A 14,740-nucleotide genomic window follows, 5' to 3' on the forward strand; every position below is an offset into this window, starting at 1 on the left:
CTTATCTGGTCCCCAGATAGTGGCACGTCACGGACATAACAAGCCCCATTACACTGGGAGCCAGGGAAGCACCATCTCTCCAAGCATTCACCCCTCCACCTCTCCACCCACCCAGCTGCCCGCTCCTGCCACCACCCATCACAACCCATTTCCTCTGTCCTTAAACACAGCGAAGGAAGAGGCCACCGCTGTAGGAAACTTTGGAAACGCAGGCTTCAAAAGATTCACAGAGCAGCACTGGACCCACAGCTCCCCCTCTGTTACTGAGTGGAGGTGAGCTCCTCTGAACCCCTCCGCTGGTCAAACAAGGCCCTCTCGCCTGGGAAAGCCCACTGACCACAGGGGCACCCGGACCACTTTCAAAACTTCTGGCAGCCCTGTGTAGCCCAGCGCAGCACAGCTGCCCACAGCAAAGGTACCCGCACACAGCTCTCACCCTGCAACCCCCCGAGAGCCAGGGAAGAGATTTTCCTTCAGGCCACAGCAGAGCTACCCTCTGGCTTCCTCTCTGAAGAGCAGAGGAGACCCAAGGATGCTCCAGCTGCTCCTGACTCTGCCCTCACAAGCAGGGCAAGGGAAACAGCTTTTGCACCAGTTGCAAAGAGCCCTCACCTCCCCTTCAACCTCCACGCGCCTCCCCTGTCACCACCCCACCTTTCCTCCTCACCAAAACAGAGGAGGGACGAGCAGGAGGGGGGCAATGGCAGGTCCTACCTCCTCCCCAACCAGGAGCTCAGAAGGCAGCAGCAGGCATGCTCCTCTTGCCTGCTTCCTACTGTGCTCCCTGGCAGCAACACCCGAGACGGGAGAGGAGAGCCCATCTGACCTTTGGGAACCAGGTCTCCCAGGTGAGACCCTGCAGGTGAGCTCCACTCTGGGCTCCCCCTGCAAGCAGCCAGGCAAGGGAACGAGGCCACCCGGGCTGCGAGGCTCACGGGGAAGCCGAAGGCTTGGCCAAGCCGAGGGCTCAGCTGCTAGATGTCCTCTCTGGCTCATGCACGGCACCAGGTGGGCTGTGGTGGGCAGACACAGCTCGTCCCCTTCCCCAAAACACCAAGGGTCTGCATGCCTTTTACACCACTTGCTTTTAATTACACTGCATAAGGAAAGGCCTCTCCTTGTGCCAGGACCCCCTGGCGCAGCCACCCGGGGAGCTGGCTGGCCCATCAAGTCCTCAGTAGGTTTAGTGGTTCCCCCTCATCCTTCTCGCTTGCTTGGAAGCTCCTCCTGGTCAGTCCACATCATCCCTGCAGCCCTCAGTGTCCTCGCTTTGCAGGGACCTATTTCCATACACCTCTGTTCCTCCCCTCCTCCACGCCTGAGCTTTGCCTGCTCAGTGCCGTGGGAGTCCCGCTTTGGCCTCCTGCAGCACCAGGCGGAGAGAGGAGGCAGGGCAAGAGTCATCGGTTAATAACTGTTCTAACCCCAATATAAATAGAAAAATACAACAGAACAAAGAATTGACTAGCTAAGAGATCCAATCCGCTGGGATGCCTGCAACGTGCTAGTGCAGAGTTCAGAGAGTGCTTGGTCCAGTGCATGGTACTGTAGATATCCAGAAACCTGTCCCGGCAGCCCCGCAGCCATCAAATCTTCCTGCAGCACCACACGTCTGTGCGAGCGCGTCCCGGCCGTGGTCAGCCCGCCCAAGGCTGTTGGCTCCTGGGAGCAGGCCAAATGGGAATGGTTGATAATAGTCTGATTTATTGCTGTTAAATGGTAAAGCCATTCTCTTCTGTGGAATGAGGATGTGCTTCGCTCTTACTTTTTGTGGAGGAATTTCATTTTGCTACCTGGAGCGACAGAGAAAGGAAAATGGACTTCCCACAGTGACAGGCAAAACAAGTGTCATTCCTCACCACCACCGGCCGAGCAAGCCTACGCAGAGAATCGCCCCTGCTGCCAGCCCCAGCTCCTTCTCCACGGCCACCTGCCCTGCAAAGCTGGAAGCAGGTGCCTGCAGAGCAGGTCATAGCTCTGCCCACCCCCCGGGAGCAGCGCTGCAGACTGGGACCCTGCAAGTCCCCAGGCACACCCTCCAGAGCCCATTTGCCCAGCGGTCCTGGAAGGTGAACACATTACTAAGCTCATCTGGCCAGAGTGTATGTGGGTAAGAGGCAGGGCACACCAGCCCCACAGACACTGCTGCTCTTAAATGGCCAAGAAAAGACAAGAGGGCCAGGGATGAGATCTGAACAGAAGATCAAACTCTCTTAGCCGTGGTGTCCAATGACTTATCAAGAACTTCTAAGCTCAGTCTGGAGCTCTCATCTAGCTCCCCTTACAGTGGAAAATGGATTCAGGCTTAGGATACTCCTGGGCGATTCCCACCACTGATCCCTCAGGGCAAACCTGAGGCCCATGGAGACTGTGTCACTCCCCCCATCAGGAACTGCATCCACCCCCCCCCCCGTCACTGGTTGCTCCATTGCCTCCTCAGACCCGCCTGTCTCCTTTAGGACATAGCTCACGGCCCAAACTTTAGTTCTCCACCAGCCTCCAGACAAGTGGCAGACCAGGGGGCAGAGCCAACAGCATGCCAGAGCAGGGATACACGGCCAGGCACTGATCACTCCGGGCTCAGAGCACTGCTCTGCAGGAAGCCACATGCAGCCACTAGCAGAGTCCAGCCACCCTTCAGCAGCTTCTCTGCTGCCAAACCTGAAGGCAACAAGAAGCCCAAACCTCCTGAGAAGCCAAGGGTTTTGCCGATTCCTTACCGAGGCCTTTCAGGAACCTATTGACTCCACTCTGCTCCGCACTGGGAAGTGTTTCCAGGTACTCCTGAGCCCGTACCTCAAACAGACCTGCAGAAAGAAAGAAGTCAACAACTTCTGTTTTGCTTCCCTATAAATAAAAGTAAGAATGCCCATCTGAAAGCGTACTGTCCCAGCTTACCAATAAACTGTTGCACATGAGAGGGAACAACTCATCCCACCTCCTCCACCAGCTGAGCCCAGATCTGGGCCAAGAGCTTTGGTCCATGTCTGTAGGGTTCCCAGCAAAGAAGCCCAGCTACCGCCTCCTCCCTCCCCACCGCAAGGCTGACTGAGCTTTTGTACCTCGCACAGGGAGAGGCAAAACCTCCGTTCATTCTGCTAAGAACACGGCTAAGTCCAGAAAGTGAGATCACCTGGGGAACTGTCACGTGGGATTTACCACGCTGCGAAACCTCTTTCACTCAGCCACCTATTCAAGTGCCCACTGCTCATTAGTGCTTGGGAGGAAACTGCTAAGCCAGCAGCAGCAGGGATGAGAAACTTCAGCTGCCAGTAGCGCCCTCGGGACTGTGGGATAACAGGATTGAAACAACAGGAGCAGCTCTGGGAAGGACATGAGCACCCATACTTTCTACTAGCCAAAACAGCCATAACCAGTCCAGCCTTTAGATGCGGGAAGGGGTCGTTCCAGCAGTGCGCCCCTTCTGTGACGGTCCAGATGGGAATTCAACATGGAACGGAAGAGGCACACACATGGAGGATACCGCTTATGCCCCTTACTATAGCGGCGAAGCATGCCTGTAACCCCAACCTCAACGAGAAACCAGATCATGCACAAAAAGCCCCTGTTCTCCAGCAGCCGGTTCCCATGCACTGTGCAAACACTATGTCTCACCACACTCCTGTGAGGCAATGCGCCCCTTTGGAAAGATAAGGAAACGGAGACAAAAAATCCCCGAGTGACTTCCTGAAGGCCGCACAGAGGTGTCAGAACAAACCATCAGCCTGCGCTAGCGCTTCCCTACCACCTCCCTCCCAGCGTCCCTGCATGGATGCTGCAGCCTCCAGCCACGGTGCTGGGGATGGAGCTGGCGGCTGGTGAGCATCTCCCGGCTCTCGTGGGAGCAACAGCGGAGTTTCCATGACTGCAGAGCCCAGGCAGAGCCCCTCACCTCTGACCCCCTGCTTCCGCAGCTCCCGCTCCTGAATGAAGCCCCCGAACATCTGCGTCTCCATGAAGACCTCCAGGAAGCGTCGGAGGCTCTTGGAGGAGACGGACTTGCGGAAAGCCTCGCGCTGCAGGGTCCGCTCCTCTCGCTCGGTGGGGGTCAGGAAGAGGGAGTAGTGGCCCACGATCTCCACAAAGAAACGGACAAAGGCCTCAGACACCACCTCATTCAAAGGGCTGGTCTCTAAAGAGAAAAGAAAGAGGCAGCAGTAAGGACAGTGCTGTAAGGACATGCTAGGAAAAGCCCTGGGCACAAACTCCCTGGCTTTTTTAAGATCTAGTCTGAGTGGAAAAAGCTGCTCAAGAGAGACAGCATCCTACGAAGAGCTTGCCATGGAAGAGGATTGGGCTGCTACTACCTTGAAAGCCACCAAGCTTTGTCTTGGCTCCCCTGCAACCAGGAGATGCCCATACCGCCCCCCAAAGAGCTGTCTCAGCCCAGTCGCCTGTGAGCGGCACAGCCACCTCCGAGGCTGCAGCTCTGCGGGTGGACTGTACCCCGGAGGAGCCTGCATCACTGACAGGGTCAGCAGCAGAGAGGGGCCTGTGGGACCCTGCCCCTGAAAGGAGTACAGGTGTTCCCTGGAGCGTAAGCAAAGGACAGACAGAGCCAGGAAGGGGTAAGTACTGTTTCTCTTCACACAAAGAGAACTGTCCCTGGTGCAATGGAATATTTAATACAGCTTCAACCAAAATCCTCACCTACCTCCAATTTCTGTGGTGTAAAATTCAATACAAGCCTAGTTCTCCCCTAAGAAGCGACAGGAGAAAAAGAGGCAGGAAGAGACGTAGTTTTAAGCTGAAAGGCACCGTGCTTTACCCTGCTTGCCATTGACAGGGCCCTCCTCCTTGTCGCTCGCCAGCTCGTTCCTCTGCTCCAAGATGTGCTCCAGGGCAGCCTGCAGCTTGCGGGGCAGGATGGAGTCCTCATCTTCCATCTGCAAAACAGAGCCACCTCCTCAGGGCCTGGGGCCGGGACACAGCCGGCCCCTACCCTTCTCCTCACCAGATCCTATCCCATCCCCAGCACGGCAGGGGGAGCACTAAAAAGGAACCATGAGGAGAGGAAGAGGGAGAACTCGTAATACACTTGGCACGTTCCCAGCACCTCCCAGTGCAGGACTATCAAGAAGCATGAGAGAAAAGAGAAAGGGGGTGTCTTGTCCCAAATATTCTCCTATTCCGGAAGAATTTCAGATGTCTGATCCGAGAGGCTACCGGGCAGTGCTCACCTGTGGGCCCGCTGTCTGCCTGCGAGCACTCGCACTACCACAAAGAGGATGTATCTGAACAATGCTGGCACGCAGCCAGGTGAGCACAACCTCCTGCTCAGCTCCGCTCAGGCACCGATCGTGTTACGGAGGCGTTACGAGTTCCCGTAGACCAAGGAACTGTCGGTGACTGTGTGTGAGCTCCTACCAGCCCTGGCTGAGACAGCATGATTTAGCTTAAGCCTCCAGAAGAGAGGTGCAAGGTAAAGCACTTCCCTGCAGCTAAGGCAGCTGGCAAGCGAGAACTGCAGTGGAGGAGTGGCCTTCACCCACATGCTACTCCCTGCAGCAGGAGGTGCACTCGTCCCATCATACCCACAGGACCTGCGGCATGGCAGAGACGGATGCAGCTAGCACTGTTCAGCAATCTGCCAAAGGGCTCGGGGGAAAAACTAGCTTCCCAGGCCAGGAGCACGTTCGCTCCTCTATCCTCTTCCCTTCAGTATCCCGCTCCTCCTCTCCTCAACAAAGGGAAGTAAAAATCAGCAGGCAATCTCGTCTGCAGTGCAACTGCTAGGTTCCTGCTTACCAGCTTCCTACTTGTGACCCACCCAGTGCAAGGAGTGAGGAATCACAAACTCCTCGGGCAGGAAGGGATTTGAAGAGATGGTCAAGGCTCCCCTCCCTGCTCAGGGCTGGGTATGCGATAGGAGCTGGACTGACAGACACAGGCTGGAAGAGCCCATGCTGCTCCCCAGCAGACAGTGCTAAGCTGAGGCTTTCCAGCTCTGCCCTCAGCTTTACAGGATGCCACTTAAGGACCCACAGTGCTCAAGTGCCACTGTTTCCCCTCTTTAAAAAAGAAACAGAGAGAGAGATAATGCACAATGATTCGGTCCTCAGCAGCTGTGGTTTGGGACTCTCATACTACATACGTATACAACAACCCCTATAACACCGCCAACCACAAATCCTGCCTCAGTTTGCATGGGGAGTAAGCGATCCAGCCAGCCAAGCAGGTCAGCAAACACAAATGGACTTAAGGTGTGGTGGAAGAAGGGGACAGAAGATGAAGGATACAAAATAGCTCTGCTCACCTGTCTCAGAAACCGGTTATTTACAAGGTCAACAACAAGGACCTAAGAACGAGAGCGCAAGAATAAAAAGGGGAAGTCATTATTTCCATTATCGGAATTTATCTTAATCTGCAACTGCTCTGGAGAAAACGCTTCAGCCCTGCCCCTGCTCCTCCTACCCACCACCGCAGCTGGAGCAGGCACCCAGTGCGAGCCAAGAGCGGAGCCCTTGTTGCGGCTTTCTAATGACTTCACCGCAAACCGTGGAGCAGCTTGGACAGCAGGAGGCTGTGCTCCAAGCCCAGCCCACTGCTCCTCACCACCAAGTTGGGGTCAGAGCTCCGTCTTTTCTCCCTGTGCGCCGCACCGCTGTGCCCTGGGTGGGCAGGGACGGAAATGCCTCCCCGACCACATTCGGTCTTGCTGCATTCACCCTTGCGCACCATGAATTGGTCTTCCTAATTATATATTCATTTCATTAGGCATCTGTGTTAATTAGAGGGGCAGCCATACTGGTCAATTTATAGCAATCATACTTCAAGCCTGGCAGACTTTGTGCTTAGCCCCTAGACAACACTATCCAGAAACCAACAGTAACTTTAAAAAATCATCTTCTACCCACAGCAGCCCCACGGTGGGAGATCCCAGCCCCCCGCCTTCCCAAGACGAGGCAGAGCACAGCCCTCTGCCTCCCTGGGGGATCTCCGCCTCCTCCCTCACCCCACGCTCACAGAAGCCAGAGGATGAGACCTCGGCTCCTTCATGCCGCCAGCTGCCAAGGCAGACTCTCAAGAGCAGCCTTTCTGGGACAGAAGACAACTCAGCCCACTAGAAGCAACCGAGAGCAAGGCTGCGGTGTGGGTATATGGCTCACCTCCTCCACCGGGAGCTCCTTCAGGCGGGGCAGGGAGCTGGAGAGCAGGCCGATGAGGAAGGGGGTGGGCGAGCACACGATGTCGATCATGGAAGGCGGCAGCACGGGGATGTAGGTGTGCTGCCAGGTGAAGGGGTACAGGAGGGCCACCGTGGCGTGGCAACACTTGGAGAGAGTGCTGGAAGATGAAACACAACCAAGGGCAATGGCTGGTCAGTCAGGAGATGAGTGGTGCTTCCTAGAAATCACGGCTCTTTCAATTGTTCCCTGATTGATCCTTGTAATTAACTAGGGGCTTTCCCAGATTTCTGACCCCATTTTTCAGCTTCAGAAGCAATGACTTGAGGTAGGAGCCCAGGTTATGAAAGACAATTCTGGCCCACGCACATGTGACAAGAGGTGGGTCCCACTGAATCCAACATCTGCACCTCCAGTGCCCTGATGGGAAATATCAGACAGACACGGGGTCTTCCATGCCACTGCCTTTCATTAGAGAAATGAGTTTATTCTCCCACAGCATGCCTCTGTGGCTGTTCCCATGGGAAAGCCACAGGTCTGAATGCACAGGGGCTATACTGTCCAGCACAGACAGCACGCAGCTGTGGGGCGCAGAAGACGGCTCCACCACTACAGCAGCTATCTCTGGGCTGCACTGTGGCCTACCTACCTGCTGACCATACTCTTGGCCTCGTTAGCGCAGCTGGATGGCTTGCTTGGACCTAGCAAAGCCCCGGGCGCAACCTGAAGCCACAAAGTCCCCAAGTGTTCCTGCAGATCATTCCAGCCATGGTTCACCCCTGCCCCTTGGCTTGCTACCTGTGCAGCATACGTGCTTTGCTTTCGGGCAACCCATAGCAGGAGTAACTGCATGCCAATGGCATGCTTTTATATCGGTCCCAATCATACCGATAGCTCCTAGCAGCCATGCGGGAGCAGGGGGAATGAGGAAGGCAGCGGCCTCCAGCCGAGGCTATCCAGGCACCCTGCAGCCTGTGGAGCCTGCCAAGGCTACTCAGGAACACAGGAGAGTGAAATCCCTGGAGGGGAGCACACAGCTGGCCTCTGCAGGATGCTGCCCGTGGCTCATGGGACCACAGCCTTCCTTCCCCCTTCAAATGCCACCAGCGGCTTGGCTGTTAGCGCCTTTGCTGACAACTTCCAAGAGGGTCTTCCAGAAACCCCATCAGCTGCCTGGCAGGAGGCAGGCAGGGTCTGCAGTCAGACAGGGCAGAGCTTGCCGCAGGGCACCAGTTACTCATCCGTTCTGGGTCTGGAAGCGTTTGTATGCGTCAAGGGAGGGGGAAGGCTCGCCACTATAAACGCTGTATATAAGGTCATTTTGTTTCACTAGCATCCAGGTCTCGAAAGGCTGGAGGAGGGGAGGGAGGCTGGTGCGGCCAGGACGAGTCACATCGCCGAGGAAGGGCGCGCAGCTGGCTCCTGTTAAACTCCACAGGGGAATTTACACTCAGCAACCCGGATCTGGCAGTTTATTGCTGACTTGAGAGGGAAGGGGTTTGATGGGTGTGGACTCGAGCTCGCTCTGAAAAGCAAAGCCTGCTTTCCCTCTCCCCCCACCCCCCGCTCAAGCTAAGCCTGGTAGATTTGAATCCCTGTGCTGTAACGCTAACACATGCTGAGCAGTGCGGTGGCTGGGCTACAGCTGGCTGGCTTTCATCAGATAAGTTCAGTTTAGCAGAACACAATTATGGTTGCTGGGACATCAGTGTGACCGTATGAAGAAATCGGGCAGTAAACATTGTTAAACACATGACGCTTTTGGAAGATAAGTAAATCCCAGGGGAGAGGCTGGAATCTGCTTAACGTGAGAATTTTATCTAGGACTGCAACAGGTAGGGAACGGGTGCTTGGGAGGGACGCCTGGGATGTGTGCGCTGAGAAAGTCTCTTCACAAGATGGGGACAGTTTCCTCTCCTTGCGTTCCTAGAGGCTTGGCTTTTCTTAAGGGGATACTCTATAAAACAGAGGAGGACCCATCAGAGGCTGTGTCACAGACTGGTAGCTTTAAGCCTTTAGATGGGTAAAACCCCTCAGTTCCACATCCTTGCTTAGGAAGGTCTTAGAGTATCCCCCTCCCTTCTCCGCATTTATTCCTGCTGGCTGCCCCTCTGTTGCTGCTCTCAAGCTGTGCCTGCCCTCATCAGCAAGCCCATGTCTTGCTGTGTCTACCACACGTGCAAGGTAGATAATGAATCTGAGAGAAACAAAATTAAAATAATGAGAAAACACAGAGCTAGTAAGAAACGCGAACATTTACCAAAAAAAAAAAAAAAACCTACCCAGAAAAAATGTGGGAACGATATCAGAGTAGATTATTTCTCTTTTATCTTTCATACAAGCTAATCTTGAAAGGAACTGCAACAAAAGTGAATGTGCCATCTTAGAAGTGCACTCCAACTTAATGAGATACTTTAAAAACTGTCTCCTTTGAGGTGGTCTTACTTGTACACCCATACATTTCAGGCCATGTTAGCAGATGCAAAAGCAGGGGCTTCTTTTCCCCTCCATTACTGCAGAGCATATTTTCCACTCCTCAATTTCTGACTGGTAATAGCCCCAGTAGTAACAACAGCAGCAGCATGGTGAAAGCTGAAAGAACTCCTTTCATCACTTGTGCACAGCACTGTGGCATTGCTCTTCGACCACCACCACTGGACTTCCTCTTCTTTGAAGAGAGGCTGGAGGTGGAAGCGTTAGAAGTTTCACCTTTGTCACAAATCCTCAATCTTGAAGGCACATCCAACTTTCCTGCCTAAAGGTGGGAATTGCCATTACAGACAGCACTTGAAAACCAAGGGAAAGGATCTCCGTGATCCCAGGTAGCTCCACAGAGGAACAGTGAGCAGCTGAAGTACATGGTTATTTATGGCATGGTGAGATATTACGGCATGCTGTCTCCTGCTATATTTATGGTGGCTTGTTCTTCCCTCAACCCTGCTCTCAAGTCCCAGTGAGTACACATGGTACGTGAGAGATTAAGTGGGAGGAAAGATGGCTGAGGTCCAGTTAGTGGAAGTCACAGAGCGAGCTGTGTAAGTCTGAAATTGTATGCACCATGCAGTGGGAAGTAAAGGAGAAAGCTTCTCCCTTCCACCTTTCCATCTGTGAATGCCTCAACACATTCAGGATAAATCCTAGTGATCTCTGCTCTGAAACATTTCTCACTGTGGAAGACATTTTCAGGGAACAATACTGATAGGGTTGAGGTCTGTGAGCCTCCTTTGAAGGCAGAGCAGTTCAGAGACGGACACATTGAGGCCTCTCTTCCACATGTGATTCAGTCAGACTTGCTCTGCAGATAGTCTCAGGGAGCTGCAGCTTGTCAGGAGCCCAGCAGAACCTCAGTCCTTTGGAATGACTCAAGCCTAAGCTCCCTCCTTCTCTTGCGTACGGCACTGCAACAAGCACTAGGGGACTGCTGAGTCACACCATGGCTACCGAGCCTTGCAAAAGAATCCAGTACGATAAATTTCTTTTATGCCATCTGTGTGACCATGTGCTCTTCAGCCAGCAGTGATGGGAGAGACTGCCTAAACTATATCCCAGTCATAGTACAGCAGGTACCCCTCTGTGTAGAAGGTGAATATGGCCACTGAAGTTCTGGGCACTGCTCAAGCTGGATGCCTCTTTCTGTAAGATATGCATGTCTCTTAACACAACCTGAACAGTTTAATGCACTTGCAAAGCACTATTTATTTCAGTGTCCATCAGCCCTTCAAGGGCTCTTATACCAAACAGGCAGCCAATGACTTTGGGTAGCTACAGTCAATGTCCCTACTGAAATCCTGATATCCCAGAATGTATGCGCCATAGCCATGATGATGACTGCTGCCATTGGAGTAATACTGACACAGGGTGCTGTGTTTTCCTTGGAGGTACCACCAGGAATGAAGAGATCTACCCAGTGCGACTGCAGTACGTTCTAGGGAGTGCCATGCACTACTCAGGCCACAGAAGTTCAAGCCAGTTGTTCAAATGGGACAGAGACACCGCTTTTTAAGGCTTTTGGTTTCAGCAGCTAATCCTTAAAACACCGCAGGTCTTCAAAGTACACTTTCAAGATCCTAAGCACATTTTCATGGGTTCATTCAGCCTCCTGTAGGGATCATGGCTGAGCTGCACGTCTGATGTCACTTGCACAGGAGCTTGCAAGAGAGACTGAATGAGATATTGCTAGTATAGAGGCTAAAAAGTATCGATGTACACAAAGAACCATGTCAGATCTCTCCCTAAAGGGCTGATTTGGATAAAGACCGACACACAGATCTCTCTGGCTGAGCACTCCCTTGGTCAGAACAATGACATCGCAGCAATTTGTGACATTCATTTGCTCAAACAACAGGCCTTCCCACCACATGGCATCCCATGCAAAAACCTATCACACAGCACCCTATGCAGCTGCTGCTTCTTGGGAGTCACCTTGAACAGAGGCAGCCAATACAGAATCTGCACACAACAGCCGCAACTACATAGAAACTCTTCTTCCTTTCCTGGCAAAACTTGCTCCAAGACTAGCTTGACTTGCTCTAAAAAGACACCCTGACAACTTGCAACAGCTTCTAAGGAAGGATACTGGCTGCTCAGTTCGGTTGCTCTCCTCCCAAACTGTAGACTGACTACAGGGTTTTCAGCTTTCCGCTCCAAAGGCAAGCACCTACGCTAAAAAGTCCCCCAAACTGAATCCCTCTTTGGGTTCAGCATACTTCATGATTTCTGAAAAACACTGTTGAATCAATCAGCCTTTTGGCTTTTAATGCCAGGAAGCCCATTGTTCCTTGAAATAACTGCTGAAATATGGTGGCATTTGGCAATTTAAGAAGGTTTGATTACGTGGGTTTTTCTTTTCTTTTTTATAAGCTCTGCTACAGTAGGATTCATTTTACAAACACCTTTGGATTTCTGACAGTGTGTCACATCTGGATTTACTTATGATGGATCGCAGATCTGGTTTACAACATTTAACAGGCACAGGAGCTTCCAAACTTTGCCCCGTGACTTCGCGCAGCGTTGCTGCAAATCCCGCCAGGACAATGCCAAGTTCCACCAGCTATGGGGACCGTCACTGCCTCCCACTGACGTGGCAGGTTAGTGCAGGTGAAGAAGTAAGCGTTAAGATGCTCTGAAGAAACAATGCTATTATCTGACATCCAAACTTCATCCTTGGGTTTCTTCTTCTCCCCAACCACAATACAAAAAGGAGAAATCTGGGAGGCTGGGATTCACAGTCCCAGATTTGTTTTTGTAGCACATGGAAAAGGCTTCTTTTTGATGATTAATTACCTTTTACTGGGGATGACCACATTTAAAGTGTCTACTCTAATTCTTTCAGATCTGCCTTTGATAACAATGACCACTTTGTGTTGTTGACACAGCTGTGGTTTCTGGCAGGGACAGAGGCAATTGCTCGAGTTGGTCAGATCCACAACAGGCTTTTGAGGAGATCTGGAAAAAGGGTGCCTTGATTTTAAGCCCGTGTAAGTTTTCCTGATTTAAAAAGCCCTCTGAATCTAACACATCTCCCCCTCAGGCCAGCAAAAACTGCCCAGCTCTAGGTATCTTGTGAAATCAGGCCACTTTTATTTGGAAGATGCCTTCTAAAACGTTGGTCTTCAGTGCCTCGAACTGCGTGCCAGGCAGCATCACTTGGAAGGAAACAAAAGCAGCTCTCGTGTTGCAGTGCCTAACCCGTGCCATGGCCTCCACTGCCCCAGGACTAAAGTTTACAGTGCAGAAGTGAACAAAATCTAGGGAAGACTACATAGACCAACATAGTTTTAACAAAGTCATTTTCCTGGGTTGCGAGGCAAGGCATACTCCAGTTTCTATAGCGATATAGAGGGGAAAAAAAAAACCCACCCAAAAACTAATAAACCAAATTCTTTCCTTTTCCGCTGCCAAGCTTTAGATTGACAGGTCTTCAAAAAAACACTCAGTGTTCATTCTAAAGATGGAAAAGACAAAGTATGTCACTTGCTGTACACTTGCTAGATGCATTTTTTGGCTCAGCTTGAAAACATTTCACAGTTCACACAGTATTTGGCAAGAGACCTTTCAGCTTTCTTTTCCCACAGACTGGCTTTATAGCAATTAAAAGATGTAAATAAATTGCATACATCATTTTCTCTGTCACTCACACCCAGACACACCTTTACACACACATACAGATAGCTATTGATAGTGCCCACATGAAGAACTGCAAAGATGAATGATAAATATAATTTATTATGCATCTTTCACCATGTCACCTGCACTCTCCCCGTTAATCCATCTCAGCTGGATTATTTCTAGCATTCCTAACCTCTGAGCAGTTTCCAACAGCTGCTTTTATAGTTTTTTTTTTTTCTTCTCTTAAGCTATTGCCAAAAAGTGTTTCTTTTCTTTCCTCTGAAATTGGCATTTTCACCCCTAAAGTAAATACTACTTAATATTCATTGAGTTCAATGTGTTCCTGTCCCAGGAAAAGTATCATTTGGACAGAAGATCCTGTATCTACAATACCATCAGCTTTCAAAACATGGAATTTCCACCAACAAGTAGAAGAGACTGTTGACCTTATGAAAGGCTCACCAATCCAGTGCACTCAAATCACTGGACTGGACTAAAATACAATACTTATTTTTGAGGGTTATTTTCTTTGTTTTCTGTTTTTCAAGCCTTCACAGTCCTTTGGAGTAATTTTCAAGTTTTTTCTCCACAAAAATGAGCCAGAGAAACTTCATATTTTGTTACAGTAAAAGAAGACGACTCTCCTGAAATTGCTCAGAGCAAGGTCTTCTCAGAAACATCAAATATTAAAAGTCTTGTAGACAGCTGGCAAATCTATGGTAACTATTTGAATCTGAGCCCTGTGGCCTCACAGACCCTGGATCTTTAAAATGTGACAATTCTTTTTTTCACAGAAGAAAGCTGTTGCTGGTATATTTAGAGATTCTAGAAACTATGATTCTATAGCTCTCTCCCATTGTCTTTTACAGGCCTGGGCAGCTGGACTCGTTCCTAAGGACCCTGAATATACTGACAAAAGATACAGGGGGAAAAAAACCCAACAAAACCCATCGAAGTGCTTTGAATTAGAGATATTCTGTAACACACACACCATGCTCAGAATACATGGTGGTGTGCTGTCATATAAATATGTGATAGGAAAAGATCTAGTAAATAAAGGTTAATTCTAAAGTGATGCCTTTAAAAAAAAAAAAAGTTCCCTACCATTTACTCTTATCACCCAGCCCTGACGTAGAGATTACAATGTCATCTGTGTCCTTAACAGATTTTCTCAGAATGTAAAATTTGTCCTACAGAGGAGGAGAAAAACCTTTGAAAACAAAGCCTGTCATCATAAATTATCACATAAATCATATATGCTACGTTGAAATATAGCGTTTGGATGAATTCTCTCATTTTCAATGCAAGTCTGAATGCTCTGCATGAAACGTGTGGCTTAACAACGCATACAATGTATCAGTGATTATAGAGGGAAATCTTCCCCTCTCTGACCCAAGGCAGCTACAAAAAACTTCAAGCAGCCAGTGCTGCCTGGATCCTACAGCTTCCCTCTCTCCAGCCTTCCTATTCCTGTGATGAGACTGCCTGAGCTCTGCCCGCAGAGA

At 50.8% G+C, this 14,740-nt stretch overlaps 1 protein-coding gene across 3 annotated transcripts in view; it reads right to left on the reverse strand.

The window, feature by feature from the left end:
- Positions 1 to 1,072: 1,072 nt before the first annotated feature.
- DENND2A (DENN domain containing 2A) overlaps positions 1,073 to 14,740 on the reverse strand; it is a 62,293-nt gene continuing 48,625 nt past the window's right edge. For all 3 annotated transcript variants that reach the window (XM_076340169.1, XM_076340150.1, XM_076340160.1), the window contains 6 exons: positions 7,110 to 7,287; positions 6,257 to 6,298; positions 4,769 to 4,886; positions 3,893 to 4,132; positions 2,721 to 2,807; positions 1,073 to 1,793 (listed from right to left, as the gene is read on the reverse strand). In XM_076340169.1, coding sequence (XP_076196284.1) covers positions 1,762 to 1,793; positions 2,721 to 2,807; positions 3,893 to 4,132; positions 4,769 to 4,886; positions 6,257 to 6,298; positions 7,110 to 7,287 — 697 coding nt within the window. In that variant the 3' untranslated portion in view covers positions 1,073 to 1,761. The remainder of the gene's footprint in view (positions 1,794 to 2,720; positions 2,808 to 3,892; positions 4,133 to 4,768; positions 4,887 to 6,256; positions 6,299 to 7,109; positions 7,288 to 14,740) is intronic.

The sequence above is a fragment of the Aptenodytes patagonicus genome, chromosome 1, assembly GCF_965638725.1.
Source record: "Aptenodytes patagonicus chromosome 1, bAptPat1.pri.cur, whole genome shotgun sequence".
NCBI classification, from domain to species: Eukaryota; Metazoa; Chordata; class Aves; order Sphenisciformes; family Spheniscidae; genus Aptenodytes; species Aptenodytes patagonicus.